This window comes from Haliotis rufescens, unplaced genomic scaffold (genome assembly GCF_023055435.1).
Source record: "Haliotis rufescens isolate VD_foot unplaced genomic scaffold, xgHalRufe1.0.p SCAF_17, whole genome shotgun sequence".
Taxonomy (NCBI): domain Eukaryota; kingdom Metazoa; phylum Mollusca; class Gastropoda; order Lepetellida; family Haliotidae; genus Haliotis; species Haliotis rufescens.
The window spans coordinates 8625669-8642758 of record NW_025963857.1 but is presented as its reverse complement, the minus strand read 5'-3'; the positions used below and the strand labels follow the sequence as shown (position 1 = coordinate 8642758).

Genomic DNA, 17090 nt, shown 5'->3' with positions numbered 1-17090 from the left:
ATAAAAAAAAAATCCAGTTCCAAGGCACTTGACTATATAGTACCGTAAATCCTTTAATATTTTTTAAACTCCTGCCTTGAATAAACTCCGGGACCAACGACCCTCCGCCTTGAATAAACGCTATACTGACATTTGAAGAGTAAATAAATACGGTGAATCCTACCAATTAATGTTTATAATACCGTATACCTAATCTGTTTGAGGTAGGCCTACAGAATGCGAGAAAAATAAGGTTTTGATGTAAACATTTCATGAATCAACGTCGGGCCTTGGGACTCTACGAAATTAAACAACGCAGATTTACCGTAATTAAAGAAACCATGAGCGCATGATCTGTACGCCCACTCCCTGTCGAACCGTGACTTACACTTATTTCTTCCCCTTCGTAATCTAGATGTGGAATAATCCCTCGGGTAAAAATTACACACATTGAAACGCTTTCCTCTTTCGAAAGTATACTGTCGCAAAATGACTGCTATCCTGTTATGGCGATAGAAAATCCGAACTAGCCCTCAGTCGCCTTGACGACTTCGCTGTTCAGACGTCGCGACCTCGACTCCCACAGGTTTTATAGACAAACCTTTGACCAACCTTTCTCCCGTTGTCACTCTTATAATGTCCAGACTACGGTAATATTAGTAGGTCCTCATACTTCCATGTCTTGCAACATTTACGACATCTTGTATTATGTTAAACCTGCCACACTTGAAACAACAAAACCTATAGAGACATTAGAGCATATATTGAATGAAATAATCATCCACCCTACCCCGCACAAGTAGCCCTGGCCTGTTTTAAGAGAATCAGTATTCCTACTTAGAATCCTTTATGTCTAATTCTGTTTCAGAGAATATATATGTTTGGTCTATCGAAATTGATTAATCGCTGCTTCACTTGTTTTCCATAATGTGATGGAGCTAGTGAAAACTCCGTGCACAACATTATCAATCTTCGCGGTAAGGAATAAGAAAAGCGGAAGTACAAATAGTGTCATGTGACACACTTACGTCCAAAATGGCGACAGAAGTTGTCAATATTTTCGGACGATGATCTCATGTCGGTTTTAGCATTTCCTGAAACTGACCGGATAGATTACTTCAGTGTCACAACAACTGGAATCGATTTAAAATGTCTTTGAGAGATGTCAAACTTTGCCTTCTTGGCGTGAGTAAACAATTTGGTTGTTGACCAATCAAGTTATTTGAATCATCAGCTATATTCTCAAGATCACGTCTGATCTAGTACAGCGCTAGACTACTGTCCAAGCTAGTAAACGGAACATGTTTCTGTATTCATGTAAATCCGTTAACAATTAACGTAACCTCTGTAGACAAACATTTTCTCATGAGACTCACATGGTGTTAATAAATGAGAATAGCCTATTGCATGATTAGTAGGGAAATACGAGGAAAATATAATCATGTTTATCATCTTAAACTTAAAGGGGCACTGATCTAAAGCAATTCCCCGGGACTGGTTGTTGCCTTTGTTATGTTTTTTTCACCGTGAGTATCCAGATGATATAGCAGAAACCTAGACTAGTTCGCGATCTGTGCTGCGCAATTCGTAAGCACATTTGTCACTTTTATTGATAGTTAAGGGCGTATGGTCACATCTATCAACAAAATGAAATAAAGTTTTGGATATAATAAGGAAATAGAGATATCTATGTGGGTAGCATCGGTAATGGTGACGAAGTTTTGATAAGTGGATTGCTTGGTAATTGTGGAATTTTCTTTTACACTATTTAAACACAAAGTAAATGTTTCTCCTGAGCATTGTATAATTTTATCGTGTTTATATTTTTTACAGTCAAAATGTGCAAAATTTTCACTCAGGAAATTTATTAAAAGCCTGAATATTCAGTTATTTTACAAATTGACTGAAAAATATGTCCATCTGTATTATTATGATAACAAATTCCAATCATTTGTATGTTTAATATCATCACCAAGAGACTGAAAATGTTACGATGAAAAGTACATTTCTATATTGTTTGGCTTCTAATCCTACATAATAATCTATTGTGATGTTTATAGGCCCTTTTGATCGTCTTAATCAATTTTAGTCAATCTGTTAAAGACATGGACAGATTTTTTAGTCAAAATGACTGAAATATTTACACATTTTATAAATTGCCTGAGAGAATTACATTTTACAAACTGACTCTAATATATACACGCTTACAAAGGAAAAGACATGTGAAAACAACGTCTATCTCACATCGAATAATTTCCCAACCAAGACGTAGAGGAACAGGAATGAATCTGTCCAATGCTACAGCAAATGAAAGAAAACAAAATGCAAATTTCATAATTACAACCTACCAAATTTATGTGTATAATTTTAGGCAGCTTCCTTGTTCGAGGAATGTATCCGTGAATATCCACACAAAGGAACAATATCCCACACGTCATATTCGACGTCAGTGTCCTGTAACAATCAAATATTTTAAAATATATATATCGTTTCGGGATATTATAACCCGTTTTCGTTTCTCAACTGATCACTTAGATTGTTTCAGGTGTTTCACATAGGTGTCATGTCTCAAAGGTCAGCTGAGAAAACCCATGTGACAACTATTTTCATAACGTCCACGGTTCCTAAAAACATCCATTGAGTTAGATAACAATGAGCAATCAATCAACATATTATCAGTTAACCCTTTGAACAAAGTATGTTGTTTTTACATCGGCACTTCACGCCATGATATGAGTGTATTCCCTTTGTTTTAGTAAACCTAGACACGTAAACACTCACTTTTGACATATCCACCGTGCAAGATAACAGTGATTAATCAATCAATGTATTTTCTGTTAATCCTTTGATGACTAGGAACGATCCGTTGATTTACAAAAAAGTAAATCAACTGATCATTCATCTCTTGCTGGGCTGCCACATGCATATTACATAACACACATTACACCTCACTTGAAACCTGGATTTCGATTGAATAATTACCCCAGACACAATAAATGCCAAATGGGAACCTTTGTCGGGTAATCTAAGTGGTGCTACCACTAATTGTACCTGTAATAAATTCATTTACTGAGCATCAAGGGAATGACAACAAATACACACAAGTGTAGGGTTATACCAGAAAACGTGGATGACAACAAGGGAGTAGTAATCGTATTATCAACGCAAACCGAAATCCTAAAATGCTTTCACTGCATGGATACTCTTTTATTATTAAACTATAATAATCATATAACTATTTCCAAATGACGACATCCGATGAGCTTCTTTTTGTCTGTTTGTTTAGGCTGAAGAAATTAATTAACATGCGCTCTTTGTCGAAATCTTTATAGATCACGATTAACCAATCAGTGTTTAAAAATGAGTTAAACAAATATTGCCACCAAGTTTATTCAGTTGTCCTTGCAGACGGTAGCCCAGTCTCTGGTCACGCTCAGTTGTGATGCGTATCATCCGGGTACTCACGGGGAAAAAACAATAACAAAGGCAACCACCAGTCCCGGGGAATTGCTTAAGATCAGTGCCCCTTTAATCATGGTTGATATTGGTTATCTAGTCTAGTATTTTAAATAAGAATGAATTGGTTGATGGTGATGATACGTATTATCATTCTTGATGAAAGTTGTATTTCAATAACTGTTCATTAGATATATATATGAGATGTCGATCTATTTATGAAATTAAAAGTATATTATTCGTTAGGCTGTAACTCAGTACCCATGAAAACTATCACTGTATTTGCTTTGAAATCATGGTAATAGCCAATACTACCGGTACTGAACCAGGAAACTTCCTGTTTTTGACTACATAAAGCTTCTTTGTAACATGGTGAAAGGCTCCCTTGTCTCAGTTGTTCAAAATAGGCTTGCTTTTTCATTTATTTCTTTTGAATGGCAACAGCAGCAGGAAGTAAGTTACACCCTATTGACTAAATTTTTCTGTGTTAAGCATTGCAGACCTTCCGTGTGAATAACATCACCGCTACTGGTGATGTTTGTTTTCGAAAGAAATAATTTGGGAAATAAACAAAATGAAATTAACTTTGTCTGAAGCATAATGTTATGATTGTGATTATATTTCTGGATACTTTATTCAACTAGTGGTGATTGTACTTGAAGAGAATTTATCATTGATTAAGACATGCAAAGACGTATATACTATTCTGTATACATCTTTGATGCATGTAATTTGACTGTGTTGATACTCTTCGTCATGATACAAATCTTAAAAGTAGGGTTGGCGCATTGGCATATAAATCATATTACAACATTTCACAATATAGATAGCATGGTTTACATGGTTTAGATAGGAGCACAGTCCATCCAAATTCCTCAAGATTGTAGATATAATTTATAAGACTATGTATTCATTATTCTGTGACTGTACAGGAAAATATCAGTACGCAAGGGTTGTATTGCGAAACGTGTATTGCTCTAGGTCATATAGCGATATAACAGTTATATTGCACAACGTTACTTGATAGTAAGGTCACAATGCATGATGCGATACATGACCACTTGCAATGCTAAGAGGGGGAACGGGTGGCCCAATTGTCTTAGGCACCGCAATTTGCTGATTGTGGGTTCGAATCCCGGTTCGCCCCGATTATGTTTCCAGGTTTGTCAGCACCATACCCATGCTCTTGGGTTTCACCGAAGTGATAAACGTCTTAAGACCTACATCACTTTGGGCTTTCCTCCCAACATTAAGCTGACACGCCGTGATATAACTGGAATACTGTTAAAAGCGGTGTTAAACACAACTGACTCACTCACTACAATGCTAAGAGATTTTTTACAGTATCAAAGTGAATTAATTGAAGAGCAACTGAAACATATTTGGCATATTTAATAGATTTGAGTTAACTTATGAAAAAGACATTTGAAACCTCTTGTTCATCATTTACATGCCATGCATACTGGCAGAAAATAGTAATTTAGAATTAATTTTCATTAAATGTTACACATCACTCTTTTCTATACTTGATATACGTCTAATGCTTCTATATCAGTACATGATCTCTTGTTTAAATGGTGTGGTGATGTACCGAATGTTCATTTATATTTTGTTTCAGGACTCTGGTGTGGGCAAATCAAGTATTGTCATGAGGTTTGTCAACAACCAATTCAAAAATGCCTTGGAAAGCACTATAGGGTGAGTTGGGTCAGCCTCAAGTTATCAGTCTGCAAAAATCTGTTGAGTCTATTAATCAACATTTTTCTCTTCTCATCAGTTAAGTAGATTCTAGTGTTAATTGCCATAATTATATATGTAAATGTATATGGACATTTATTCATGTTATTAGTTCAGCTTACCATATTCTGTCAATAGGGTTTTACCTTGACCTGCAAAACCCAGGAGATGCCCTATTGCTAATTTCAATAGTCTTTTCAGGAAACATGAGGGTCCTGTAAAGTAATGAAATGGTGTAGTGATATGATTTATGAAGTACTTTTATTTCAGGAAGCTTACCATATTTGACGTTATAAGCGCCCCACAGCGATATTTCCTAAATATTGGCTAATGCACAATCCCAATTAGCACCCCTTCCCATTGATCAATGTACACAAGACTTATTTATTCGCGTATAATACACACTCCTGTGTTATATGCACCCTTAATTATGGACAATTAAATTCTGGAAAAATATATCTCTCATATGTAAAGCTGTCAGCTTAAACCCAAAAAATTTATCTTTCAACTCTTTTCCCACCAAAATAATATTCTAATAAGAGCCCACCATTTGTAATTTTGAGAGCGCCCTGGGCGCTTTTTACATCGAATACGGTATATTTCTTGTTTACAATTTGCAGTGACTTGTGTGGCCCTCAAGATGCCATATATTTTTTTCTGTGTCCATTCTAGACATTTGTGCGTAGTGGACAAACATATCTATGTCTTGTAAAACCCTGAGTCAATACATTATAGTGTTATTATAGCTAAAATGGATAGAATTAACATTAAACCGCCTGCATGTTATCAGAAATCAGCGGGCCACTGTAACTTGATAATGCCCTCATATTGCTTGACGACGGGCCATTATCACGCCCGTTGTTAGGTGACGTCATAGGATAGGGATAGGTGACGTCACGTTCAATACTGATGTCATCTGGTTTGTCCTATGACGTTTCCATATTTGTAAAAGTTGGTTAGTGAAATTCGTGTTGATTGCAGTAAATGATTTAAAACCGATATTGTTGTTTCTTTTTATTTGATAACAAATTCCATCCATTTTAGCTATAATAACGGTAACGCTATTTTTCAGGGCATTATCATTTGCAGAAGCCCTTGGTCTTTTCAACTGCCCTCCTTCGTCGGGCAGTTACTGGAAGACCTCTGGCTTCTGCAAATGATAATGCCCTGAAAAATAGCGTTACCCTTATAATAGCCATTATAAATGGACCTTATTACCTGAGCTTACCATGAAAGAGATTTTAATAGACACAGACTTTAGACTGGAACATGTATATACTAGAGACTAATATTCAAAGTGTTTGTGACAATTCATTTAAGACAGAAAACATGACTGAAATAGACTAGGAGAGTGTAGTTCAATGTTTAGTGACAACACAATTCTTGAAATTTGGGGACTATGACTTCTCCAGATGTGACGTCATAATCATGATAATCATGATAATATTGATGTGCAGTTCAGAACGAAGTCATTTTAGGGGCCACTTAACCATGGCTTTGAACTAGGTGTGCACATATTTTCAATGCCACTCTCTTACCCTGAGTTCTGCACGCTCAAACTGGTACCTCTACCACAGGCCAGCAAGATGTGATGGTTAGTCTCTTCTTACACAGTCTAATCAAGAAATTACATATGCTTTTCATCTGTTTCATTTTTTATAAATGTCCACATTTGGCTTATCAGATTTCCATTTGCGTATTTACCTTTTGTTCATATTGCCTGTGATTGGTTGTACAGCTCCATGTGCTGTTATTGAAGCCCAATTGAGAGGTAGTGATATCAGAGCTCCAGATAACTGGAGCAATTGAGTTTTTACTCTAGGGTTTCTATTTTAATTGGGTTATTACATTTTTCATTGGGTAACCAATATTTTTTCACTCATCTATTCATCACTCTATTGAGGTCACCCAAAATAAGTGAACATTTTAAGATTTAAAAAAAAATGAAATAATGTTTTAGATGTATATAAACTCTTCTAAATATATAGGCAGTAAATAAGCGGTAATTGGGTTTCGGAAATTAGCTCCTTTGTACGCATGCTGAAAAAGGTTTATTGGGTATTACGCGAGCTGTTTTTATACATTTGATTGTTTCTTTTGATGCATGCATTTCTGTACGCAAGGTAATTGAAAGTACAGTAAACTACGGTTATAACGAGCTCAAAGGGGCCACTTATTTTAGTTCGTTATAACCATAGTTCGTTATAAAGCATATATAAAGCATATATACAACAAATGTCCGGGACTAAAAAATAAGTTTGTTATGTCAGTCAGTTCGTTATAAGCGTGTTCGTTATAACCCAAGGTTACTGTAATGGGGTTTTGAATCTTTTTGGGGGTATTTTACGCAAATACGCTGTAGCTCTGAATACGGTCAGTTGGTTGTGTAGAGATATGTTGTCATGCTTCTCACTGTGGTAGTACTGGCATATATAATTATGCAAAACAATATGTACAATACACTGAAAGGCTTGCATTAGGCCAGGATGCTTTAATTTCAAAATAAGCATGTTCGTTTACAAACAAAACTCTAGTCATGTGAAATGCAATTAGCTTGTGGTAGTTTAATGCTAAGTCATCACTGTGCCCGAGTGTTTCAATACCTGCCATAATAATTCATATATTTGGTATGAATATCAAAAACAATCTTTGAGAATATATACAGTGCCACACCCTGTTTAAACTAAAGGCTGTTCCCAATATTCCCTTAATTAAAACTAACAACCTATTCCTAACATTGGACTCAACCCCAAACAGGAAATCAAGTACCGTCATTCAGGCGATGTTCCTGACAGATCACGATCTGAAAAATACTATCATGAAAGTGTATCCCGTGAATAAGCCGACCCCTTTCTACAGAATCATTTTTCTGGTCCTCAAAATTCGGCTTATCTGTGGACATATACGGTAGGCCCCAAATTAGCCATATTATTAGGGCTGGGACGATTCACCAACTCTGCGATCCGATTCATATCATGATACCTTGCTCACGATCCGATACATATCATAATAAATTGCTCACGATCCGATGCGTATCATGATACCTTGCTCACGATCCGATACGTATCATGATACCTTGCTCACGATCCGATACATAGTATGTAGTTTCATCTGTGGTCCCTAAGCCATTTGTTTCATAGACAGGATGACCAAATACCTGGTACACTGACGATTTACAGTTGGCAGTGTCAAGTATGGCGCAATGGACAAAAATATTTATGTTCTCATTTCTAAATAGTATTTAGTGCAACAGTTATGACAGCAAACACTGAGAGTAAGAATCAATATTTTTTACGTAGTGTGCGACTGTGATTGATACTTGTATCAAGAAGTAAAAAAAATGCGATCCAGCAATGCATTAGTGTTTCGTCCCACCACTCCGTATAATACCTTGTCCTGTAGCCCTGGTCCGTGATGGTTGCAAAAAGATAAATATATTTGAATTTGGACCACTCCAAAATACTCGATAAATCTTTTTTTACACTACAAATCATAAATAACTTCTATTCTAATCTTTTTTGAAACTTTGAAACGTGCAACGTAGATCGATATCGTGTTAGGGAGGCAGAGCATGTGTACTGTTTTGTTGGTCATCTACCACCTACGACTCAACCTTCGTATCATCTATAACGTCATCAATTATTTGGACCCCGAAGGTAGCGTTATAGCAAGGGATCACTGTATAAGTATCAAAAGATTGGGTGTTCCAGTAAATATATGTTGTGAATACTTTCAGTGCATCATTCATGACCAAAACACTGTTGGTGGATGGCAATACATACAAGTATCAGATATGGGACACAGCAGGCCAGGAGAAGGTAAGCTGGAGTGAGTGAGGGAGTTGGGTTTAATACATTATACTATTCAAGCTTTATTCCAATCACATAATGGTATTGACCCCAAGGACAGGCTTCTCACGTTGTACTCAGGTTTTGGGCCATTGCTTCAACCACTATCCTACTCAAAAACGTAAGGAGACACTGAAAGATGGTGCAATGCTTGCAACTACTCAGGTTTTGGGCCGTTGTTTTAACCACTATCCTACTCAAAAACATAAGGAGACACTGAAAGATGGAGCAATGCTTGAAACTACTCAGGTTTTGGGCCGTTGTTTTAACCACTATCCTACTCCAAAACGTAAGGAGACACTGAAAGATGGAGCAATGCTTGAAACTACTCAGGTTTTGGGCCGTTGCTTCAACCACAATCCTACTCCAAAACATAAGGAGACACTGAAAGATGGAGCAATGCTTGAAACTACTCAGGTTTTGGGCCGTTGTTTTAACCACTATCCTACTCCAAAACGTAAGGAGACACTGAAAGATGGAGCAATGCTTGAAACTACTCAGGTTTTGGGCCGTTGTTTTAACCACTATCCTACTCCAAAACGTAAGGAGACACTGAAAGATGGAGCAATGCTTGAAACTACTCAGGTTTTGGGCCGTTGCTTCAACCACTATCCTACTCCAAAACGTAAGGAGACACTGAAAGATGGAGCAATGCTGGAAACCTCTTCACACCGGTACTCTTAGTTTGTCCTAAAATGTCACTCTTATATCAACTGATATTATCATGATAATAAACATGATAATTAAATGGAAATAGCTCATTTAACAGTGTTCATTGTCCAGCTGCAAGCTGTACTATCAAACTAGCTTTGAACACTGTGTGTATATATGCATAAATTATGATAAGGCGAATACATTTTAAGTGTATTTAGGCTTACTCATACAAACTGTTATACTTGATATAGGAATGAATTATAACAGGGTATCATGTGAATCATGACGGGCAATAATTTTTTTTTAAAAACACACATTATTGACAAGTATTTTGCAATTCTTCTAAATAAATACCACCAAATTAGGAAGAGTTACCGGTTGGACCTAAAAATCACATTAGTTTGTGGGAAGGGTACTCTTGTACAGTAAACTATGGTTATTATGCACTCAAATGGACTAATAATTTTTGTTTGTTATAATCGTAGTTCGTTACAAGGATATATACAGCATATATGCAGCAAATGGGTGGAACAAAAAGACAGTTTGTTATGAGCGTGTTCATTATAACCAAGGCTTTTGGAGCGGTTTAAAAATAATGGACGATCCTTTTACTGTTAAATATTAGTAATATGTCGCACCTATGGATGATATCTTGTCTCTGTGATACAGGACCGAAACATTTGAATGAACACTCTCCTATACAACATATGGTAGTTCTCTGTAGCTTATTGTTAGGGTTGAGTGGTTTTGCTGGTTTAGAGGTAAACTGCAAGACAAAATGCATGTAAAAATGCGATATGATCACCCCGAACCGGTTTTAGTCAGATCACTTAGGGAGTTTCCATTTAAGGTTGTATGTTACATTCAGAATGATTGAAAATCATTTACAATTTTAACAAGTCCAATCTGATTTTGAGGCTCTGCCGAATGACAGATGTAAGGCAGCTATTTGGAAACATTTTGACTATTGAAAGCTTGAGAACGTTGGATAGTCGATAGTAACACTGCAGTCTGTATAATATGCAATGTTCAAGTCAAATGTTTGGGTCGGAATCATCACAAAGTAGAAGTTGTAATATATTGCAATTCATATCGCAATGCAGATTGTTGTATTGCAGACTATTGCAATAAGTAATTTCTGCCATTACCATCCCTACTTACGATCAGCCCCTTCAACACAGGTCAACTTGTGTTTCAGTATCGAGCCTTGGCCCCAATGTACTACAGGGGTGCCGCTGCCGCCATTATAGTCTATGATGTCACACGAGAGGTAAGTGAATGAATGATGGTGTATGCTGTATTACAAAAGCCTGTAAATACCGTATTCGACGTAATAAGCGCCCACGCCGATATTTGCTATTATATTGGCTAGTGAACAATCCCAATTAGCACCCTTTCCGATTGATCAATGTACACAATACTTATTTATTCGTGTATATATGCACCCATAATTATGGGCAATTAAATTCTGGAAAAATATATCTCTCATATGTAAACATTTCAGGCTGTCAGCATAAACCACAAAATTTATCTTTCAACTCTGTTTTTTTTTTCCACCAAAATAATATTCTAATAAGAGCCAGATCTTGGCCAGGCAACCACTGGTTGACGGTATGAGCAACAATCGCTCAGGTCACAGTGACATGCTTTCGACCACGTCACACACAGTAATCATCAAATCCAAATGAGAATGTTCCTTCAAGAAGTATGGGGTACTTAGACATGGTTCAATGGCTTACAGGTTTTCTGCTGATAGATGACGTTAACCAGTGGAGTGTGTGCACAGACCCTAACAAGCATCAATTCTGTCAGTGCGAAGTCCCTCTTTGTGAAACACATTAATTTTTGTATTTCTGTCTTTTCCATGGCAACAACGTTTTCCTAGTTTCAACTGAAGGCTGACAAACTAGGGAGTTATCTCTGTTTCCAAACTTAGTGCCCATGGCCTGCAAAATGGGGAAAAATTTGTGCCTTTGTTCAAAATTTTACGGCACATCAAACTTCTGAATTATTAAAATACATAAAAAACAGTGTATCAGGCTTTAAAAAATGGCTTTTGAAATAATTGTGCAGGTGGGCGGTGTTTTTTGGGGGGAGGGGTGGGTGGCTGCTGTTCAAGTATGGGACCAAATTTTGTCTACAATAATTTCTAGGAAATCATGTTGTTCTTAAGTATTGTAGCATTTAACCGCTGGGGTCGTGTGTTGGAGAGGCGGCAGTATTTTCATGATTGGTACAGAGGTTTAACGTGTCGGCTGTTTATTTCAGTCCACGTTTAGATCAGTAAAAAGCTGGGTCCAAGAGTTGAGAAGGCAAGGATCACCGAATATCGTCATAGCAATAGCGGGCAACAAATGTGACTTGGATGATCTCAGGGAAGTTAGGAAAAAAGGTGAGTGCTTTATGTCACCATATCTCGATGCATTTCAAAGAAAACAATTCTATTTGGGGTTTGTTAGGCCTGCCTTGCTTCCAAACACCTCACATCATTGTATCACCCTCAAGCACCTGGGGGCACGGGTGGCCCAGTCGTCTGAGGCGCCACGATTCGCTGTGCGGAGTTGCGTCCCTTGGGCACGCCAGAAACCTATGATTGTGGGTTTGAATCCCAGTTTGCCCCGGTTATGTTTCTAGGTTTGTCAGCATCATACCCGTGCTTGTGGGTTTCACCGAAGTGGTAAACGTCTAAGACCTGCCTCACTTCGGGCTTTCCTCCCACATTAAGCTGACACGCCATGATATAGCTGGAATAATGTTAAAAGCGGTGTTAAACCCAACTCACTCACTCACTCACTCACTCCTCAAGCACCTACAGATGAAGATGTTCGCTATGTGAATTCTGTTCTTTCTGGGGGGCATGAGTGGCCCAGTCGCCTAAGGCGCTGCGATTCGCCGTGCAGAGTTGCTTCCCTTGGGCACGCCAGAAACCTACGATTGTGGCTTCAAATCCCAGTTTGCCCTGGTTATGTTTCTAGGTTTGCCAGCACCATACCCGTGCTTGTGGGTTTCACAGAAGTGGTAAACGTCTGAGACTCGCATCACTTCGGGCTTTCCTCCCACATTAAGCTGACACGCCGTGATATAACTGGAATACTGTTAAAAGCGGCATTAAACCCAACTCACTCACTCACTCCTTTCTTTCTGTCAGGATGGCACAGGGTTTGAAAAAGCTTGAATTTTAGCATTCGTTTTAAAAAGGCCTTGATAATAAACAACATGACTTGAATTACACCCTGACTGCACATCAATTTTTTTAATTATTTAAACACCAAAAACCAACATGCTTGTGAATGTCCCTGAACGAAGCAATACTGATTTATGATAACAAGTAATTTAAACTTCCACCTGATTTTGCATACCTCGCTTGAATTATGAGTGTTCTAAGGAATGAATCTGACTGCGATCTGGGATGCGCTATTGGGTATTCTCTGTCCTTGACGTTTTATATTTATCTCATGAAATACAACGTACAGATGTTATACCCAGCTTAAACCATGGCTTCTTTTGTCTTTGACTGTGGTTTACCTAACTGAATTTTTAGTTAAACACCACTTGACAATGACGGAACTTCATTTTTTCCGTATCATTTATCTTCATGATAGAACAATTTCATGAAAAACGTTTGTCGCCAGTGGGATTCGAAGGCTAACGAATGTAGACTTCTGCCATGGCGACTTGGGAGAAATTGTATGAAATAAACAAATAAATATTTACTTACATCAGTACTAGTTGCTTATCCGTTTATGACCTGTGAAATATGTTTTATGTAATTTTTTTACAGTCTGTTACTCTATGCATTCTAGTATTTGTACAGTACTTGCGGTTTGGAAACTTTTCGTTCAACAGATAGAAAAGAAATTACTATTATCTTGATCAGGACTATGTTTGCTCATAATAAGCCCATCAACATGGGCAAGTAATATTTAGGTGATTGCTAAATGTGCTCAAGTTGGTCCAAAATGAATGGTATACTTGCCCCAGGACATGCATTTCATAACCCAAATCGGCAAAGTGCAAGGTGCACGTGCGAAAGGCTCGGGGAACACATTACCCCTGCTTCATGCAGGGCCGACTCACACAGTGTTCTCACAGTTGAGCATAGAGTTCCTGGATATTTTTCTAAATAAATTTAACGAAACAATGTTTTTTGAGCATTTTAGGTGCTATAAATGTTGGACATGGTTTAAGTATGTTAGACCACTCGGACCCCAGTGTTTAATCATTGAAATGGTTAATCAAACCACTCGGCGCTGTCAACGATTAGACACTGGGTCCTTGTTGTCTAACATATACATATTTCATGTGAATGATCAATCAACAGTTGTCCATGTCTTGAACATGTTGAAAGTCTAAATCGTTTCGAATATTTAATGTATGCATCCTTCCTTGGCTTGAATGTTTCCTATAATTTGAAAAAGACCAGCTGATCAACTTATTATTCCAAACATTCCATGCCGTAGTCTGTTACTGCCGTTAGTTTCAAGGTAATGAAATCAGACCTTATGTCATGGTCATCACCCTAGACATGCTAGAATGAGAGGAATATGAATTCTTAAGTCCATTTGTTCCAGGTCCAACTTTTAATCTTCAAAGAGGAAGTGTGCATCTGCAACAACATTCCAAGAATTAAATAAAAGCAATCAAATAGAGAACTTTCATTACTTCATTCTATAGAATTATTTTTTGCACCTGTTTAGTTCCTGTCATGCAGACTCGATACATCCCAACTTACATGCCAAGGACAAAGATTACATCAAAACAGTGTATTAGTCTTAACAAAATAATATAACTGGTTCTCAGGCAATGGCTTTTGAAATGATTGCGTGGGCGGGCAGTGTTTTTTGTTTTGGTTGTTCAAGCTAGTATGTAACAAAATTTTGGGGAAATCATGTTCTTAAGTATTGTAGCATTTAACTGCCTCGGTTGTGTGTTCGAGACGAGTAATATTTAATGATTTTTCTTTTTTAAAAATGGAAATATATACGAAACATGCGGCAGACTTTATGATAAGACGGGTGGTGCCTGAGAACCAAAACTATTATTTTTTTAGCCTTAGTTTTAGAAGAACATGTTCCAAAACATTTTTGTTGAAATTTATGTGAGAATTTTTCTTCATGGATTATTATGAATATTGTGTTTTGCAGATGCTCAAGACTACGCCCGAGACATTAATGCCATTTTTTGTGAAACAAGCGCCCTGACAGCCGTAAACGTACCACAACTCTTTGATGCCATATGTAAGTCTGGCAGGACCCTATCATGCCCATGGGGATTCTGTTATTGTGTTTAACACAGGCAGGCTGGTACACTTGTTAGTGCCCTTGCTAGCGGATGATGTCCACCAGAATGATATGTTTGGAACAAGGCACAACGTGAGGCATCCTGATTGTGTTATTGTGTGTAACACAGGCAGGCTGGTACACTTGTTAGCACCCTTGCTAATTGTGCCTCTGTTCACCCAACTAATTTTAGTTCGTTATAACCATAGTTCGTAATAAGCATATTTGCAGCATATATACAGCACATGGTCAGGACAACAAAAAAAGTTTGTTATATTCGTCAGTTTGTTATAAGCGTGTTCGTTATAAACGTAGTTTACTGTATGCCTCTGTTCTCCCAAAAGAAGGAGATGGTAATGTGACTGTTCACCTTCTAGCACCTCCCAGGCTGCTTGGGTTGTATGATCCCCAGGGAGCTGAGAATGAAAATTGAGTGCATACTGAACCAGAGGCTAATAATATCTGTCAATGTTAATGTAATTTTATGCTTACACCAATTGCCATGTTTCTGTTAAGTTTTCCAGAAACCACATTATAATGTCTTTAACTTGTATAATTGCCTTTTCTATCTGTTGTTCCCAGCTAAGGAGCTTCCCCCCGAGGAATTCAACAATCAACGCTACGGGAGCACGGTCAACCTTCGTCGCAAAGAAGAGCCGAGGAAGAAGGGGAAGTGCTGCGGAGGAGGGGGAGCGGGAGCGGGAGGAGGAGGAGGAGGGGGAGGGGGAGGGGGAGCAGGTTCAAGGTCAAGCAAGGCGACTTGACACCAACACCTGTACTGATTGCTCCATTTAGGAAACCATTGTCTTTCCCATGATATCGTTTCATGTACTAATATCCAGATGGTTTATTATTTGTGATTATTTGTTAAACGAGAAGGTTTAATATACTCATGTCAGCATATCATGTCATTAGGAGGTATGCAAGGGTTACTTTGGTCTTCAACATTTTGTTCCGAATGAAAGGAGTAAGGCTGATATTGACCGATGAGTTTGAAACATTGATATGAAAATATCAGCCCCTAGTTCTTATTTAGATTTATTTGTAGACACTGATAATTCATAATTTGTAAATTTGTTGATAACAAGATATCAAAAGTAGATTAGATTATTTTGTCAAAGATGTTTGAAATATTTTTAGAAAAGCAAACATTTGGGTGAATGGATAGTTTTGAGCTCACCTGTTGAAGTTATGTTGCCATCTTTATTGTGTTGCGGGAACAACACTGTCTTCAAAGAATGTATATTTATGATTATGTGAACATTCCTTAGATAAGGGCGCACGGTTGGCTCAGTTGTCTAAGGCACCGCAATTCACTGTGCAGAGTTGCATCCCTTGGACATGCCACAAATCTATGATTGTGGGGTTGAATCCCAGTTCGCCCTGATGATGTTTCTAGGTTTGTCAGCACCCTACCAATGCTCGTTGGTTTCACCAAAGTGGTAAACGTCTGAGACCTGCATCACTTCAGGCTTTCCTCCCAAATTAAGCTGACACACTGAGATATAACTGGAATACTGTTCAAAGTGATGTTTAACCCAACTCACTGAACAGATAAAGTAGAATATATTGTTATTAGACATTGTGTGTCAGAAAACCCTGAGGTATGTAATTGCTTTCATATTAAAATGTGTTAAAGAAAATAAATAAGCATTGTGACAAACAGGTTACACTTTAAGGGTAACACATTAAGGGTAACACATTAATGAACCAGCTTCCTACGCCTAAGGAGACCTATTTTCCAAGAAGGCATTGCTTTGTTTTTCTGCTTTATACAGCTGGAGGAAGTAGGGTTGTATCGACATTAACACAGCATGAGAATACCACTACAGTTTAAATAACAACACCTTAAAGATATTTGTAAATGTGCATAAACATATTTTGGAATATTTTAATAGAAAACATGTATCAGGTTATGAATTTTTTTAAATAACTTTTACAAGATATGACTTTAACACAGCATTGACAAAATTAAACTATATGTCGTTTTTGAAATAGTGGCCATCATACTCTGTATTGTATACTCTCTAGTAATGAGTGTATCGATTCATGTGACAATTTTCAGTTGACATGCTGATGAAAAACATTAGGGAACATATTGAATAATTGCAAATTGTTTACTGCCATTTTCAATACA

General features: G+C 37.5%; 1 protein-coding gene across 1 annotated transcript; it reads left to right on the top strand.

Moving 5' to 3' along the window:
- The first annotated feature begins 1004 nt into the window (after window positions 1–1004).
- LOC124133456 (ras-related protein Rab-22A-like) lies at window positions 1005–16358 on the top strand. The gene is made up of 7 exons (XM_046497910.2): window positions 1005–1164; window positions 5054–5133; window positions 8909–8990; window positions 10873–10944; window positions 11943–12066; window positions 14819–14911; window positions 15536–16358. Exons 1-7 carry the CDS (start codon window positions 1129–1131, stop codon window positions 15715–15717), a joined length of 669 nt encoding a protein of 222 aa, XP_046353866.2. The 5' UTR covers window positions 1005–1128; the 3' UTR covers window positions 15718–16358.
- Window positions 16359–17090: the final 732 nt, after the last annotated feature.